At 64.1% G+C, this 16,675-nt stretch overlaps 1 protein-coding gene across 3 annotated transcripts in view; it reads left to right on the top strand.

Annotated features, from left to right (window-relative positions):
• Positions 1–13,954, top strand: part of BRF1 (BRF1 RNA polymerase III transcription initiation factor subunit) — a 49,043-nt gene extending 35,089 nt beyond the window's left edge. For 2 of the 3 annotated variants that reach the window (XM_064486345.1, XM_031454475.2), the window contains 13 exons: positions 1,587–1,736; positions 2,703–2,796; positions 3,677–3,803; positions 4,234–4,273; positions 4,359–4,451; positions 8,087–8,356; positions 9,662–9,723; positions 10,125–10,206; positions 10,287–10,342; positions 10,563–10,837; positions 11,494–11,545; positions 12,188–12,359; positions 12,778–13,954. In XM_064486345.1, the coding sequence (XP_064342415.1) occupies positions 1,587–1,736; positions 2,703–2,796; positions 3,677–3,803; positions 4,234–4,273; positions 4,359–4,451; positions 8,087–8,356; positions 9,662–9,723; positions 10,125–10,206; positions 10,287–10,342; positions 10,563–10,837; positions 11,494–11,545; positions 12,188–12,359; positions 12,778–12,815 (1,511 nt within the window). In that variant the 3' untranslated portion in view covers positions 12,816–13,954. The remainder of the gene's footprint in view (positions 1–1,586; positions 1,737–2,702; positions 2,797–3,676; positions 3,804–4,233; positions 4,274–4,358; positions 4,452–8,086; positions 8,357–9,661; positions 9,724–10,124; positions 10,207–10,286; positions 10,343–10,562; positions 10,838–11,493; positions 11,546–12,187; positions 12,360–12,777) is intronic. The other variant, XM_064486346.1, reaches the window with a different exon arrangement.
• The last annotated feature ends 2,721 nt before the right edge of the window (positions 13,955–16,675 follow it).

Raw genomic sequence — 16,675 nt, 5'->3', positions numbered from 1 at the left:
CTGCTTCCAAGGCCTTATGGTTTCCACCGGAGGAAAGTGAGGTCTCGGGGTGGTGGCCGTTTCTCACTGGCTGGGCTGTTGCTGGGCCAGGAGACAGCCTCTTCCCTCCAGGGTTGGGAGGTGCGCTGTGCAGTGGGTGTGGGTGCAGGACTCCCCAGCCAGGCTTCCCGGTCCCACAGCGCACGAGGTTCCCGCTGGTGACTTTCATGCTCTGTTGGTGGGCTGTGCTGGGTGGCTGCTGGGGCCCTCGTGGCACAACACAACCAGAGGTTCTGCTCCCCACTCTACTACAGCCTCCTCTGTCAGTGCGGAGAGTGTCACTTGGACCTCTGCCGTCCCTGGGGGACCCAGGCAGCTTTACATGCTGCTGCCAATCTCTGTGGCCTCAGAAACCATCCCTGGGTTCTTTACGTGAGCCAAGGCTGACAGGGGATGGAAGAGGGTGCTTGTCGGACCTCACTGGGCTTCCAGGGGCCAGAGCTCAGTCACAAGTACCTGTGTAGATGCAGGGCAGCCAGGAGAAGTGGTCTGGCCTGGGCCCAGGAGAGGGTGCTGGGCGCTGGCTGCCAGCCGGGGTCTCTGTTGCACCTGCTTATGCTGCTACTGGGGGTATTTAAGAAGATGGTGGGCCCCTCCCTCCTAGGCCTCCTGGGGTCTTCCCTGTCTGCCCTCCCCCCGCCACCTGCCTGTGCACGCCTGCTCCCCGCTGGCCGCTCTCTCTCAGACCCCTCCTCACGCCTCAGCCCCTCTTGAGCGCAGCCATCCTGGATGGTCTCGTCCAAAGGCGGTCTTGCCCCGGTGTTCTGTCACAGAGCCCCACGTGGCTCCTTCGTTACCTGTGGCTGTCCCTGTGGTCAGCTGAATTCATTAAGTTGCTCGGTGGTTCTTGTCCGCTCCGTGAAGCCTTGTGTTCAGCTCCCAGCCTAGAGCCGGGAGGGAGAGGGTGCGTGTCCCTCCTGAGCTAGGCTGGCTTTCCTGCAGCAGGAGATACCCATTTACTTAAAGAGGTGTGCAGGGACACGCCTGTAGTTAAGGGGGCAGAAGATATCAGCTGGCATTTCACAAGAGAAAATAGTAAATAAAAATGGAAAAAAACACATTCAGTGTAACTAGTAACTCTCAAGACGGCACATAAGGGGGGTCGAGGTATAGTTCTGTGGCAAAGTGCTTGTCTAGCGTGCATGAGGTCCTGGGTTCAATCCCCAGTGCCTTCATTAAACAAATAAGTAAACCTAATTAAAAAATCAGAAACAAAAACCGCCAAGTGAAGTAGCAGGCGCTGCGCAAGACTCTCCCGGAGCGCACGGCGCCTCTGGGCCCTGGAGCCCCAGCCCGGGCAGCGGCTGCACCCTGCCCGTGCCCGTTCCCGCTCCGGGCGTGGCGGGCCGCCAGCTGAGCTGTCCAGGAGGGAGGCTGTGTGTTGGGGCGGAGGACGGGGAGCCTGTGCGGTGGAAGGATGGGTTGGGGGCGCTCCGACTTGGATTGGGGGGGACACGTGTCACACGAGCTTGGTTTTCGTGTGTGGCGGGGTCTCGCCAGCACTCCAGTGTGGGGTATGCAGCCGCGCTGAGGTCCTGTCTCCACAGACCCCTGCCTGTATATTCCGCGCTTTGCCCACCTGCTGGAGTTTGGCGATAAGAACCACGAGGTGTCCATGACAGCTCTGAGGCTCCTGCAGAGGATGAAGAGGGACTGGATGCACACAGGCCGGCGCCCCTCCGGCCTCTGCGGGGCAGGTAGGTAGTCTGGGCACCATGCTGGCCGGGTCTGCTGCCTTTGTGATGGTGGCTTCTGTTCCAACCCTTTGTCAGGCCAAGCAGGTAGGGGGTGGGTTGTCTCCAGAGCTGCCTCCCAGTCTCCCTTGCGCAGTCCTAACCCGGCCCTCAAGGATTCCACCTGCCCCTGCTGGCCTCCACCATCTTGGGGAGTGGGCAGGACTCCTGGAGGCCAAGAGGACTGTAGGCTTCCTGGCCTTGACCCTGGGCTTGAGTCCCAGGGCGCTGGCCTGGCGCTGAGTCATCACTGCGGAGGGCATCGCGGGCTTTCAGGCTGTCTCCCTGTTCCCAGGGGCAGTTGCCTGGTTTCCCTTCTGGGTGCAGCTGTCGGCAGACAGTCTTGCTCTGAGTCGAATGCTCCCTAAACCCAGAGCCCCTCCTCAGAGGGGCCTTACTCTTCCTCTCAGCCCCTCACCCAGTGCCTTAGGGTCCAGTCCACTCCTTTCTGAACAGTCAGCAACCAGCAGAGTCAGTGCTGCCCAAGAAGCAGTTTCCATCTCCAAGTCTGACTCCTGAGTTCGCAGCCCAGGATCTGGGCCTCTCCGAGGGTCCAGCTGGTCGTGGCCACACGCACAGCACCCCGGGCCGGCATGCCCCCCTCCCCCGAACCTGGGCTTGTCCGTTGCCAGCATTGCCCCCTTCGGGCCAGCGCAGAGCGCACTGTGCGCTTTGAGAGGTCACATGAAGTTCTCAAAGGGCGCATCTTCATGCTTCTTGCCTTTAAAACAGGAACATGTGACGCGGCATCTTTTATCTCTTCAAAGTAGTCACGTCACAGCACGCAGAGCAGTTTGTGGGCCTCGGGTGCTGTGACAGGTGCAGCCTGGGCAGTGCCACCCCAGGTCCCCTGGAGGGAGCCCTCGGCACACCAGTGGCCCTGCTTTCGCAGGCATCCGTCTCTGACCCCCCAGTCCTGTCCCTTTCCAGCACTTCTGGTTGCAGCCAGGATGCACGATTTCCGGAGGACTGTCAAAGAGGTCATCAGCGTGGTCAAGGTGTGTGAGTCCACGCTGCGCAAGAGGTAGGGGCTCCCATCCTGGCCGGAGCTCAGCCAGGCCTCCCCCGCGGTGTCTCTGTCAGGCCTTCTGGGCCCACGCCGCCCCCGCCGGTCTAAGTCGTGGCCCCTGTCTTCCAGGCCGTGTTGAGGTGGACACCCTGACTCACACAGTCAGGAAGCAGGCTCTGAGAGCGGCCTCGCCCGTCTCCTGGTCGGTGCGGCTTGAGTGATGGGCCTCCCCGGGGAAGCAGGCTCAGAGGCCCACCGTGCCCTGTCCTGGAGCGGCCTGGCGAGCTCCTGCTTTGGAGCCATGCTCCCAGGGTCGTCAGGGTAGCTCTGGCCACAGCCCCGCTTGGACGGTGACGCACTAGAGCTGCACTGGTCACTGCAGGCCTTCCCCACGAGTCTGGGATACTTGGTGACTGCCTTTCAACAGAGATCATAGCCTGTGGCAGTCTTCAAAGACAGAGGAAAATTTATTTTACTTATGTGATCCCTAGTTCTCTTTTAAAACTCTCTTATTCAAGCATTTTGATGATCGTGTAAAGTGTGGGAAGTTGACCAAGTTGACGATTAACTGCGGTCAGGCACACCACAGTGCGGAACCCCTGCCTACCGGCCACAGCCTGGGCCCCGTGGGGCAGCCTCCCTCCTCCTGGGGCCTCCCGCGTCTTCCTGTGGGACCGGCGAGGGTGCTGTGCCCTTCCTCCCAAGGACCTAGTTTGTTGGTGGGCTGGGGTGGGGATTGAGAGGCTGCCGGACAGCCGCTGGGCCTGTGCTCACAGCGGTGTGTGACAGGGTGCTGGGCCTGGGAGCCAGGGCCCCGGGGGGACTGTGTGAACTGAGTGCTGGTTTAAGCGCCGCTGTCAGGAGTGCCAGGCTCCCCTCCTCACGTCTCTTTCAGGCTCACGGAGTTTGAAGACACCCCCACCAGCCAGCTGACTGTGGACGAGTTCATGAAGATCGACTTGGAGGGGGAGTGCGACCCCCCGTCGTACACAGCCGGGCAGAAGAAGCTGCGGATGAAGCAGGTGAGGCCCCGGCTGCCCGGCTGTGCCCCGTCCAGCTCATGGCCACGGCAGATCTAGCGTTTCACGTTCTCGTTTAAAAACAGGCGGCTCAGCCACGAAGACCGAAGAGGGTGTGGGTCCAAGTGCAGTTTGTGGGGGAGGTGGGTGGGGTGGGGTGCGGGGCCTGGGGGCCCCGAACCATCTCGTCAGCCATCAGGTGCATCTGGTGCAGTTTCCAGGGAAACGCCAGGGCCCAGCTGCTAGCGTCTGCGGGTGCGAAGCCTGTGTCCCCCTCATCGGGTGGGGACCCCGGGACAGCTCGGTCTTCTGCCTCCCAAGAGCGCGCTGCCTCTCCACCCTGGGTCCGCACCGTTACGGCGAGCTGCGCGCCAGGCAGCGGCAGGCCCCAGTCCCCATCCTCTCTCTGACCTTCCTGTCTCCTTCCGAGCAGCTGGAGCGAGTCCTGTCCAAGCAGCTGGAGGAGGTGGAAGGTAACAGCCGACCTCACTGTGCAGATGCCACGGGCCCTCACGGGGATGGCGCCTGTGCTTATCTCTGGCCTTTAACCTGCCTCAGGAGAGATATCCAGCTACCAGGATGCAATTGAGATCGAACTAGAGAACAGCCGGCCGAAGGCAAAGGGGGCCCTGGCCAGCCTGACCAAAGACGGTAAGTCAGCCCTGTGTCCGCTCTCGCCTGTGCCCAGCGGCCCTCCTGCTGCGGGCCCTCACCCACCCCCTCTCCACTTCCACCCCAGGCCTTGAGCGCATGCTGGGCATCTCCTTGGAAGCTGAGCCTCTCAGACCAGGCTCCCCACTGCTGCCCTTGGGCATGCGCTCCTCCTCAGACGCTGCCTGTGGAGGGGAGCTCAGCCCTGGCTGTGCCCCATCCACCCGGGTCCCTGCCCACTCTTTGCCAGCACTGGCTGGCTGGTCCTCGCAGTTCGTGCACCCCTGTTTCTGGCTCGGAGCCATGCAGAGCTGCCCGGGCGCCTCCCTGGCTCTCCTGGACCGGGACCGGGACCGGGACCGGGACCGGGACAAGGACCAGGCGTGGGGTAGTGTGCGTTGCCAGTTTTTCAGTCCAGAAGGCGGGCACCTTCTCACGTCCTTGCCTAGGGGTGGTTTTCGTTTCTCACACGATCCTAGAGTCGGCTGTCCACTGCCCGCGCTCCCAGCTCTCGCTCCGTCTATCCGCCTGGGGAAGGTTGGCCCGACCTCCTCCAGCGAGCAGGTGTCCCCGCCGTCTGCTTTTCTCCAGGCGGGCTGCAGCCCGTGTGCCATGAGGGCGTGTCCCCTCCCACGGCCCCCACCTGCTGCCTGGGCGACACTGGCTTCAGGTGTGGCTTCCGTGCTCGTGCACGTCACGTCTGGCACTGCTTCTGCCGTTTGCAGCCCTTCGTTGACTATTTCACGTGATTACGTTTGGTAAAAACAGTGGTGTCTTAGCCACTCACAATTTTAGGCCTGAATGTCTTGCTCCCACCTGGCACGTTGCTTGGCCCTTCAGCGCCTTGCTGCGTCTTGGTGGTGATGGCCAGCACGTCGCCCGGCTTCCCCAAAGGGCCCCAATACGGCCCCGGGACACACGGCACAGGCTGCGGGCCACAGTGCTGCGTTATCCTGTAAAGGAAACACCTACTCGCCGCTTCACCAAGCCTTCCTCTCAGCCACAGGCCTGTGTTTCTGATGTCTGCAGGGTCTGCGGAGAGAACACAGGGTTCTCTGGGGTCGATAAACGCGCTGAGCCCACCTCGGTCCCGGGAAGGCCTCCCGTGGCCGGACGGCACGCCTCAGCTCTAAGGCCGCAGTGTTGTCCCGCCAAGGCTAGCGACACTTTTACACAGAACTGAACAAAGTTGTGTCTTACGATGCTTTCGACTTTATTGTTTCTGTGTTTTGCATAGTTTGTTTCCTGATTTTCCCCCCTAGCTAGATTATTGATCTCCCGTTGAACCTACTCTTGCGTTCACTTACTGATTCCGCGGCTTCCTGTGTGCTGAGTCAGGGACCCCGCTTCCCCTGCTCTCTGTCTTCCTCGAGGCTGCCCTTCTGTGTGCTGAGTCCGGTCCTGGGTGACAGGTTTCCTCGCGCAAGGCAGGGCGCCCCGTGCGTTGGAGCTGCGACCCGAAGGGCCGACATCAGATGCTTCCTGTTGTTCACGGTCTCAGATTGTTTCCCTCCGGCGCTCAAGAGTCGAGAGGGAGACCAGAGTGGGGGCGGGTGGGCTGCTTTCTGACGCTGTTGTGAACGACCGCACGTGCTGCGTTGTGACGGGGCATTGCCGGCATGTCCCTCCTTTGTGCCGCCAACTGCGCACGTGGCCGGGTGGGTTGCTGGCTGGGGACGCCGGGGTGCTTGGGGAGGAGGCCCTGCTCCGGCCCAGCCGGGTGGGCTCTGCCTCTGCTGGGTGTCTCGCTGCTGACGTAGTCAAGGTCTGTGGTCCTCTGCAGGACAGAGGTGGTCGCCGTTTTCCCACCGAGGCGGGCTTGGTTTCGGTGCCTGGCGCCATCAGCGGACCTGAGTGCACGCCCTGGTGCCTCCACGGCTGCTGCTCTGCTCCGCCGGCCCCTCAGTCACTCCGCCTGTGTCTTCCTCTTCTGTAGGCAAGCGGCTGGGCTCTGCCTCCTGGTCCAGCTGAAGAGCCTTTCCTCCTCTTTCTGCGGCGGAAGCTCTTTTGTGTCTGTTGTGCGTTTTGCATGGTGTTCTCTGGACCCTGTGTACTTGTCCAAGGGGTTTCCTCTCTGTGGTTTCTTCCCTCCTCTCTTGGGCAGCACCTGTTTGCACCTGCCCTGCTGGGCTGTGAGTGACTGCTGGTGTGTTGAGGGGCCACTTGTCTCCTCCAGTTTTGGCTTCTTGCACACTTCTCTGCCTGGCGACATGGTTGGGGTCGTGTCCCTGCAGTTTGGTCGTCTGGGCCATTTCCACGTCTCGTTGTGTCCTGCACTCCTGTCTGTCCGGGCCTGAGCTCGAGTTAAGAGGAGGTGTCTGGCCCGCCGTGGGTCGTGGTGTTGCTGCTCTGATCCGTGGGCTCCTCACGGACCAGTCTCTGAGCCCCCTAGCCCTGCTGAGGAGGGCCTGCCTGGTGACGAAGCCACAGCCCCCACGCATGTTCTTTTCCTGTGTTTGTCTCTGCCATCAGGAGGTGCTGCGAGGAGGAGGGGGCTGGGCTGGTGGGGCAGCAGCTGGAGCAAAGGTCGGGGGGGACCAGTCCACGGACGCTGGTGGTAGTCCTTCCCTCAGGACGTGTGTGCCAAGTGCTGGGCTCTGGGGCCCCTCGCGGACAGAGCGGACAGGCCCACGCCCCCCCACTGCTGGCCCTCCTGCGGGATGTGTGCCGGCGCACAGCAATGAGGTGGTGTCCTGGGGGGCTGGGGAGGGGCCGAGCCGGGGGCTGCGCACTGCCTTCGTCACTGGAGACCATTGCCCTGCCTGGCACGTCCCTTGAACAGGACCACGCAGGGGAGCCCTGGCCCTCCTCTGGATTGTCTCTTGGCACAGCCGTGCTAGACCCCTCCTGTGGAGCACTGGCCCGCGAGCGAGCCTGGGCCTGGGCGGAAGGGCCCTCGGCTCATTCCCAGTCTTGGACTTCTGCACGAAACCACTGTGAACATTCGTGCCGGCGTCATTTCCTTGGCTCTCAGGAGAGCGTTGAGCGGTGGGCTTGCTGGGTCAGCGTCCAGTCTGCAGGCAGCCGTCCGGCTGTTTCCCGGCAGGCGCCCCCTCGCTGCAGTGGGCTTGCTCGGCGGCAGTTCTCTGGGTGGGATGTGGTACCTCCGCCCTGCTGTCCACCTCCCCCAACCCCGGGGGCCTCTGCTGAAGTCCCCAGTCCTGTCTCTTGCCCGTGGTTTATCGGGTTGCGTGTTTCCTTCTTACGGAGTTTTGAGTCATTTACGTGTCCTGAGACATATATTTCATCAGATCTGTGACTTCAGGCAAGTCTGCAGGGCGTCTTTTTGTTCCCTTAGCAGTGTCTTTCAGAGACCGAGTTCTCAACTTTGACGAAATCTGATTTTTCAGTGCTTCGTGGATTCTGCGTTCAGCATCCCATCTGGGAAGTTTTTGCCTGACCCATAGTTGTGTTTCCTCCCGTGTTTTCTCTGAGCGTCTGTACTTCCAGCTGTCAGGTTGATGTCTGGTCCCCCCCAGCATCAGTGTGAGGTGTGGGCCGGGCCGTGGGCTCACCTCCTGGCCTCAGCGCCCTGTGCAGTGCCCTGTGCAGTGGGCGGAAATGCTCCACCTCAGCCAGCGGGCCACCTGGCCTCCCGCCTGGCTCTCAGGTGGTGTGTGCGCTTGTGTCCCTAGGCTCTGTCGAGGACACCACGTCCAGTGTGTTTGGCGAGGAGGATGCCGAGGACGAGGAGCTGGAGGCCGCCGCCAGCCACCTGAACAAGGACTTCTACAGGGAGCTCCTTGGTGGTGGCCTTCCTGGCAGCTCGGAGGCGGCGGGGGGCCCTGAGGGGCGTGGCAGGCCCCCCGCCCTGGAGTCCCTCCTCGGCCCCCTGCCCACAGCTGCCAGCCTGGGCATCTCGGACTCCATCCGAGAGTGCATCTCCTCCCAGAGCCGAGACCCCAGTGAGTACTGGGGGCTGGGGGGAGGATACAGGGCTCCTCCGGGTGGGTGGGAGGTGGGGTGCTGCTTGGAGGGCAGTCTTCTGGAAGGGCAGGCTTGGGAGGGGCACTGCAGCCCCACTGCAGGGCTGTGTGAGCGGCCGGCCACCCTGCTGTGCAAACACCCTGGATGGCCAGGAGGGCTTCTCACCATCTTGGGGACCCTCCTCCAGTGGCCAGAGCCCTCTGTCTGGGGGGGCTGTGACTGCAGGCTCCTTCCTGCCCCTGGGCAACTCAGGAGGCATCAGTGCAGAGGCCTCCTGTGAATCTCAGCTGAGAAGTCACGGGTACGTCACGGGGGAGCCCATGGGGACCGGCCCCCTCCCTGTCCCCTGCATGTTTAGTCTGGTGGGAAAGCATCGGCTCAGCTCCCCATCTCCATGAGTTAGACAGACACTGCTCGCCAGGCTCCAGTGCCCACAGTGATGGAGCCCCTGAGCAGGGTGACAGTTGCTACCACCCCCTGGGGAGGCCTGCAATGCAGGCAGCTCCAGGAGGAGGGCGGGTTTGGTTCCATCTGGTTCACTGCGAGCCCTGGCCCTGCCTCCTCTCCAAGGCTGAGGGTCTGCCTCTGTGTGCGAGGAGCCCACGTAGGGGAACACTATTCAGAGGCACGTTCAGCTGCTCAGGTGTTCGCCTTGCGCCCTGTACGAGTGAAACCCCAGGCGGGTCCCACACTGTACCCAGTGGGGGCATGTGCAAAGGCCCTGAGGCAGCTGAGGGGTGCTCTGACCTTGGAGCAGAAGAGGCCCTTCTGACTGGAGCTGAGAGGGGGAGGGGAGCGAGGCAGACCACAGAGGGGCACTGGGTGCGTCTGAGCACCAGGTGTCCTCGCGGGGCCTCAGCTGTGGAGCGACAACATGGCAGGAGAGCCCGGGCGGTCTGCCGTGGGGGTGAAATAGATAGACTCAGCAGAGGGCTGCCAGGTGCTGAAGGGGTGGTGGGCGGGAGGGCCAGCCCCAGTTTCTGGGCTGTGCACTTTGTGCTGTTGACCCAGCTTGGGCAGGAGAGGGTGGCTGAGGTGTTGGGGGCGTCCTGAGCACAGCCACAGCCAGGAGGGCGTGAGGACGGGGGTTTCCCCTGTGGGTTAGCGTCCTGCTTCCTCCACGAGGTGCTGGGGTGAGTCTCGTCCCCTGTGCCCTGCATTCGCGGGGCCCACGAGTGGCCAGGAGGAAGCGGGTTCCAGAAGCCCTAGCTGCACCCCCAAGTCCTGTGATGGCCCAGGTGGCATGGAAGGCGACCCTAAACGCAGACTGTGCTTCCCTCCAGAGGACGCGTGCGGGGACGGTGAGCTGGACCTCAGTGGCATCGATGACCTGGAGATCGACAGGGTGAGCGCCGTGGCCATGGGTTGCTTGGGGGCTCCCAGCTAGTCCCGCAGTGCTTGTCCCCCGCCAGTGGGGAGCCTCTCCACCAGTCACCTTGTCTGAGGTCACCTGCATGTGCTTAAGTTGGTGTCCTGAGCCCTCAGCTCAGTGCCTTCTCGGGGGCCCTCCCTGCGCTCTGGCTGGCCCAGCGCCTGCGCCTGCAGGGCCTGTGAGCTGCCAGCCGGGGAGCAGGTGCAGTGCTGGTTCACGGATGCAGCCCCCAGGCTGGCCTGGGAGAGGTGAGGGTCTCCACACATGTTCCCTCTTGGGTCGGAGGCCTGCGTCCTGCCCATCGTGTAGAAGGGGAGCATGTTTGTGGCTGAGACTGGAATGTGCCGTCTGAGGGACGCTCCGCTCTGCCCCAGTACATCCTGAATGAGGCAGAGGCCCGCGTGAAGGCCGAGCTGTGGACACGGGAGAACGCTGAGTACCTGCGGGAGCAGAGGGGTGAGTGCCCACCCAGGTGTCCTGGGGCGCCGCCTCGCTGACCCCACCCGCCCAGCTGACCCCACTGCTCTGCCTTCCAGAGAAGGAAGCAAGAATAGCGAAGGAGCGGGAGCTCGGCATCTACAAGGAGCACAAGGTGGGGCGTCACCCACTCCCCGGGGCCCGGGAGGCCAGCTTGGGGCCCAGCCTGGCCAGGGGTCTGCGCAGGGGCTGTGGGCAGATGGCAGCTGCCCAGGCGCTCGCTCACCAGGGCGGCTCAGGCTTCCCAGTAGCCCCTGGCTGCTTGAGCCCCTGCCCCCTGGAGCCCGGCTGGCGCTGAGGCCCACAGAAAGAATGACTTCTGTGTTTCCATTGAGCCCAAGAAGTCTTGCAAGCGACGGGAGCCGATCCAGGCTAGCACGGCCGGGGAGGCCATCGAGAAGATGCTGGAGCAGAAGAAAATCTCCAGCAAGATCAACTATAGCGTGCTCCGGGACCTGGACAGCAAGGCTGGGGCCGGCCTGCCCAGGGAGGATGCCCGGCCCGAGGAGCAGGCCCCGGCCGAGGAGCAGGCCCCGGCCAAGAAGCTGCCTCGGAGGAAAACGTCTGCCAGCAGGAGTGGGGCTGGTTCCGGGACCAGCGTGGGGAAAAGGTACCGGTTGGGTGGGGGCCCAGGCCACGCAGAGGTGCTTGGGGAGTGTTGGCCACCCGAGTGCTGGGAACCATTGCTGGTGTCCGGCAGGCCCCCGCTGCCCCGGCCAGGGCCAAGGAGGGGCTCCAGCCCCGGAAGGGCTCCCATGGCATCAGGGCCTGTTGTGTTTCAAGGAACAGTGGGCCAGGCCGATTCTCCATCCCAGGGGTTGGTTCTCCTGGGTGCCCCCCGTGCCTGCCCCACTCTCATCCCCTGCTCACTGCTGGGCAGGGGATTGGCTGGAGGAGATAGGAGTAGTGGCCGCAGTGTCACTCCCGATGGGGGCAGGTGGGCGGGGGCCACCACCCTGCGGAGATGGCCCGGGCAGCTCTGTGGCCTGCGTGCAGCTGAGGGCACAGAGGGGATTCGCCTGGATCGGAAATGGGCGGAGACGTGAGACCTGCGGGTCTGCGAGGGAGCCTGGCATGAGGGGAGCCTTGGGCGGGAAGGCTGCCAGGCCTGGAGCCCGGGTGAAGGAGCAGTCAGGCCCCAGCTCTGTGCTACAGCGGGGCCTGGGGTGGATGGGACCCAGAGGGGCAGGGCGGCGGGGCTCCACCCCCCCACGTTGCCCAGATGTGCTGTAGCGGCTGAGGCCGTCATGCTGTGCTCTTTTCCAGGTTGAGGCCGATGGTGTCACCGCAGCTGGCTAAGAAGGTGGCTGTCGGGGAGGTGCGTGGTGCCGAGACCGTGGGAAACAGTGGCTGAGGGACGGGCCGATGGGGACGGAGCATCGGCACTGCCGCTCTGGCTGTCCCAGCCCCAGCAGAGGGGCCTGTGGCCCAGGGTGGCCCCGGGGACAAGTGCCCTGGGAGCCGGAGGCCACTGGTGTGCAGCAGTGTCCAGCATTGCCCCCAGGCCAGCGTGCAGCCATCCAGGCTCCTCTGTGTGGGAAGCAAGGCCAAGCCCCAGGGTCCATCCTGGCCAGTGTCGGGCCTTCCCTATTCCCTTGTCTGGGGACTGGAGGCCTTCCTCTTAACGTCAAGATCCTGGTCTGGACCAGGAAACGAAAGCGGGGAGAGGGAGGGAGGGAGAGGGAGGGGGAGAGAGGGGCCCTAGGCAGCTGCAGGGCAGGATGGAGTCGCTGGGGGCAGCCTGTGCTCCAGGCTCCCTCCTCGGGCAGGGGCCCTCCTTCCTCCGGCAAGGCCTCAGCAGGAATGAAGAGTTTTCTGGAAGCTCCTGGGTGTGCACGGGGCGAGGGGAGAGGCCACGGGGCTCGGGAGTCCTTGCTGACTGCTCTTGGAAGGTGGGAAGGGTCCCCAGCGGGGAGCTGTGCTCTGCCCTGTCCCCAGCTTGTCCCCTCACCCGCCGCAGGCCTTGCTCCCGAGCCCCTCCTCCCTGGAGGCTGAGCCCGGCGGGCCCACGGCAGTCGTGGTGGAGAGCGGGCCAGTGTCGTACCACCCCGAGGAGGACGCAGACGAGGAGGACGCGGACGAGGAGGACGGCGAGCCCTGCGTCAGCGCCTTGCAGATGATGGGGGGCGACGGTGAGGGGCTCTGCACTGTTTCTCCCGGGAGGGAACTTGAACTGAGTCTTGGTAGGAGTGGCCATACTGGTTTTCAGGCCGAGGGTGCTCAGAGGAGCTGGCTGGGCCTGGCTGCTGTGAAGGCTGTGAGCTCTGGGCTTGCCAGGCGGGGGCTGCCTGGCCAGCAGAGAAAAGCTGCACCCGCCGTATTGCTCATGGGGCCTGCCAGGGTGAAAGGACTGCAATGGCCTCCAGCGATGATGGGTGACCGAGGCTGTGCTGGAGCCCTGAGGGGGCAGCCGTGGCCAAGCTGGTGGTGGGCAGGGGTGTGGCCACTCCTAGGCAGGCGGGGAGTGCAGGGGTCGCGGCGGGTGGCACCTGGGCTCCTTGACCTCACGGCACTCCTCCGGCACCCGTGACTGTTTCTTGTGCTTTGCAGATTACGGCTGTGATGGTGATGAGGACGATGGCTACTGAGGCGTGACCTTGCGGCTGGCAGCCTCTTGGCGGTGGCCCCCGTTGGTGTCTCATCAAGGATCAGTCGGGTCTTTGAGGCCAGGGCCCGCAGGCATGTGCGCCCAGACTCCCTGTGGCAAGGCGGGCGCTGCCCCGCCGGCTCCGCGTGCCTCGTCCACAGCTGCACGAGGCTTCCATGGCACTTGCTGTTGGGACCACATTCTGAGCAGTGTCAGGAGTGTTTCTGCCCAGCAGGGGGCACCGGACTGGGTGTCTGTGTGCGTCTGGTCAGAGGTGGGTCTCACGGCCCAAAAACCCTTGCAGAAACCCTTGCGTGAGGGCACTGTCACGTCCCATGGAAGAAATCTGAGGCACAGGGAGGTACAGCCACTTTCCCAAGCGAGTGGAGGGCCAGGTGGGTTCCAGGACCCCTCTGCCCCTCTCCTTCTAGCCGGTCAGAGAAGCACTTTGTGTCCAGCCCTGTCCTCTGCTGGTCCAGAGCTGGTCCTGTGTCTCCACCTGAAGTCCCTGGCCAGGCGCTCGTGCCTCCCTGCCCCTGCCTAGGCCCTGGGGACCTCGTGGATCTGCACGTGGGCATCCAGAGGCTGTGTGGCCCCAGTTGGCCAGCTGGTGAATCCAGTCAGTCTGGTGTCGCTCAGCAGAGATCAAGGCATAGCTGCCCTGGGGACCCAGTGTGGCCAGCCTGGACAGAGCCGAGGTCCGGCTCACCGCCCACCAAGGGATGGCAGGCAGAGGGTCCCCAAGCCCGGTGGTCCAGCCCCAGATAGTTTCCGCCACCCTGAACCGCCTGGGCCAGGCCTCATCATAGGAAGGCCCAGAGACCATTCTCAGGGCTGGGCATCCCTGCTCTGGAGGTATCCTGGGAGGGAAGGCAGATGTTTCTGTCCCTTGAGGCCCCAGCCTTGGCCACCTGCCCCCCACGGTGGCAGAGCCATGCCACACTGCTTTCTGGGGCCCAGCCCCCATCTCCTAGGGTGGGCAGACCCTTCCCAGGGCACAGCAGTGTGCAGGGAGGAGCTCTCGGGGTCCTTGGTGTACTCCTCGGCCTGTACCCTGCAGCCAGTCTGGGGCCCCAGGGCTCCTGGAAGGCTGGAGTGGAGGATGGGTAGGTGAAACAAAGATCATTACTTGAGCAGAAACCCACTGAGACTGTGGTCTGTGACTCTGTGTCCAGCTCTGTGGCCTCCCTGGCAGAGTGAGGCTGAGACAGGCACGCCTGGTCCTGTTCTCAGATGCACGATGAGGCTCCATCAGCGACATGTCCCCCCACCCCCTGCAGGGGGTCCCTGTGCCGTGGGTCCCTGGTGTGGGCATCCTGGCGTGGGTGTACCGTGGGGCTGTGGGCCGGGAGGGCTCGCTTGGCTGCAGGGGCTCATAGGGGAACCTCATGGGCTTGGGGCGCTCCCAGCACTGCAGGAAGCAGATGGTGGGCCGGGCCAGAGATGACGGGGTGGGGGTGGCGGGTGCTCAGGGAACTTCCAGGTGGTGGCAGCCAGCGGCTGTGGAGAAGGTGCACCCAGTGCTGTGGGGCTGGTTTTCAAGATGGCTCTGGCTGGAAATAAGGGGCTTCTGGGTGGAGGCCTGGAGGGTGGGTGGCTGGGCAGGACTGTGCTGTCCCGCAGGGGAGGGGGGGATGGCACTGCCTGGCCAGTGAGATGAGGGCTGGGGCCAGGAGCGGACGCTTGCATGCTCTGGGGGAGGCTGCTGAAGCAGAGCAGGAGGTGGAGGGAGTTTGGGGGAGACGAGCATCCTGGGTGGCTGGCAGGGCCAAGGCCAGAGGTGCCTCGCCCACCCCTGAGGTGGGCAGGAGGCCCCGAGGAGGCTGAGAGGCAGGCAGGGCTGCTGGAAGGGGAGGTCTGTGGGCAGGAGGTAGTGACTGGGAGTGACGTCCGGTCCCAGAATGGCTGCGGTGCCTCTGGGCTGTGGCCAGCGCCCCGCATGCTGGCCACCACTACATGTGTGGGCTTGAGAAGGACATGCAGGTCTGTGTGCACCTTCAGCCATGTCCCTGTGTCGCCCTCCCAACCCGGAGAGTGACCTGTTCCATCAGACCCGGGATCATAGGGAGGGGAGGCGGGGAGGAGGCACAGCCCCTAGAACTCACACTGTCTGGACGTCTGCCCTGAAGCCAGGTCTCTCCAGCTGCTGGCCCAGGGTCTACTCCCAGCGGAGGCCTGGGAGGGTGGCCCCCAGCAGGGCAGGGTTCAGGCTGACTTCCCCTGGAATCCTGCACATCTCGGCCTCTCCCAGACCCCCGGGTTGTGGACCGGACGCCAGCATGGCCGCTTCTCCCTCCCCCTCATGTCTTCAGCCCTGCTGGGTGGATGGCAGGAGTGGGCACCCCAGCTCGGGGGAGAGGGATCCTGGCGACCCCCCATCCGACATCTGCCGGTCAGGGTCACCGAGGTTCTGATTGCCAAGGGGTGCGTCACAGTGTCCACCTCCCGCCATCCAGTTCCCCCCGAGCCGCTCTCTCTCCACCCACTGCTTGAGGCTCCTCTGTGGTGCTGTGGGGGGTGCGGGGGGCCTGCCCTGGGAGCCATGTGGCCCACCTGGTTGGAATCAGCACCAGCTGCTGGTGTGAGCTGGGGCTCCGATGGCTGCTGACAGGTGGGCCCCAGGCCCATCCTAGTCTCCCAGGTGAAGCCAGAGGAGCTGGATCTCATCACCCAGCTGGGAGGTGGCCTCCCTGCCCTTCCTGGGGAAGTGAACTCAACACACCCCGCCAGGCTGGGGGCTGCCTTGCAGATTAGTCCAGCTATACCCCATCTTGGACCTGAGCCAGGTGCCCCGTGGGGCCTGGCCAGGGCGTGGTCTTACTCCCAAGGAGCCCACACGGTGCCGGGGAGCAGCTGGGAGAGGTGGCCTCCTCCCTACATCTGAGCCCAGCTCCCTAGGGCCCCACCTGCCTGTCCCTGTCATGTGACTGGGGTGGGGCCACATGCCACGCTTTGGCTGTCTGGGGACAGGTGTTTGCACACAGCATGTGTGCACCCGAGCGCCTGGGGCAGTCCAGGAGCGTGTCCCCGCATTCCAGGTGCCCTGAGCTGGTAGTGGGAACCCTGGGGTGGGGGTCAGGAGTCAGGCAGAAGGAAGGCTGAAGGCTGGAGCCACCTCTGACCTCCACCTCCCAAGAGCTGTCCAACCCCTGCCCGCTGCCGCTGTCACTTCAGGGTCACACCAGCCTGCTCAGCCTCAGGCTGCGCGTGCCCTGGGCCAGAGCTCACACACCTGCCTCCTAGCTGCTCCCCCACACGCCCTCATGTGACCCCTCAGTGGTTTCTGGATTGGTTAGGTATCCAGGCAGACAGCAGGGCTGAGGGCCACCCACTGCTATCACCTGCAGATCACCTGCAGGCAGGGTGCAGGCTTTAGGGGAGGGGCACGTGCCAGGCAGCCCCTGAGAACAAATGCCCACTAGCATGGACTTGGCCATTCGCCACCCCAGACACTCCGCTGTGCCTTGTCAGCCCCCATCCCCGACCGGCTTGGCGCTGTGGCCAGTTCCAGACCACATAGTCTCCATCTCACCTTCCCTGGGCCAGGCCTGGGCACGGTGATGCCCCGACTTTCCGCTACCTCTTGCCCATCTCCCTAGCCCCTTTGTCGTCCACTTGGAAGGCTGGAGCGCTGGCGGAGCAGGGTGGGTCAGGCTGGGCCTGTGGGCTGGCAGCCTGGGACCAGAGTGGGGGCTCTTGTCGTTGGGCCGGGGCTGTGCCAACTGCCCTCTCCCATACCGAGCGGGGCCCTGGGAGGGGCCTAGATGTGCCCATCACACACCCCAACAGCCCGCCAGGCTGGGGGCTGCTCTGATCAGTGCAGCAGGCATGCCGAGAGCAGGGCTCCAGGGGTCGCAGCGA

Source organism: Camelus dromedarius, chromosome 5, assembly GCF_036321535.1.
Source record: "Camelus dromedarius isolate mCamDro1 chromosome 5, mCamDro1.pat, whole genome shotgun sequence".
Taxonomy (NCBI): domain Eukaryota; kingdom Metazoa; phylum Chordata; class Mammalia; order Artiodactyla; family Camelidae; genus Camelus; species Camelus dromedarius.
The sequence above is the reverse complement of the archived record's forward strand: the minus strand, read 5'-3'. Positions and strand labels throughout refer to the sequence as shown.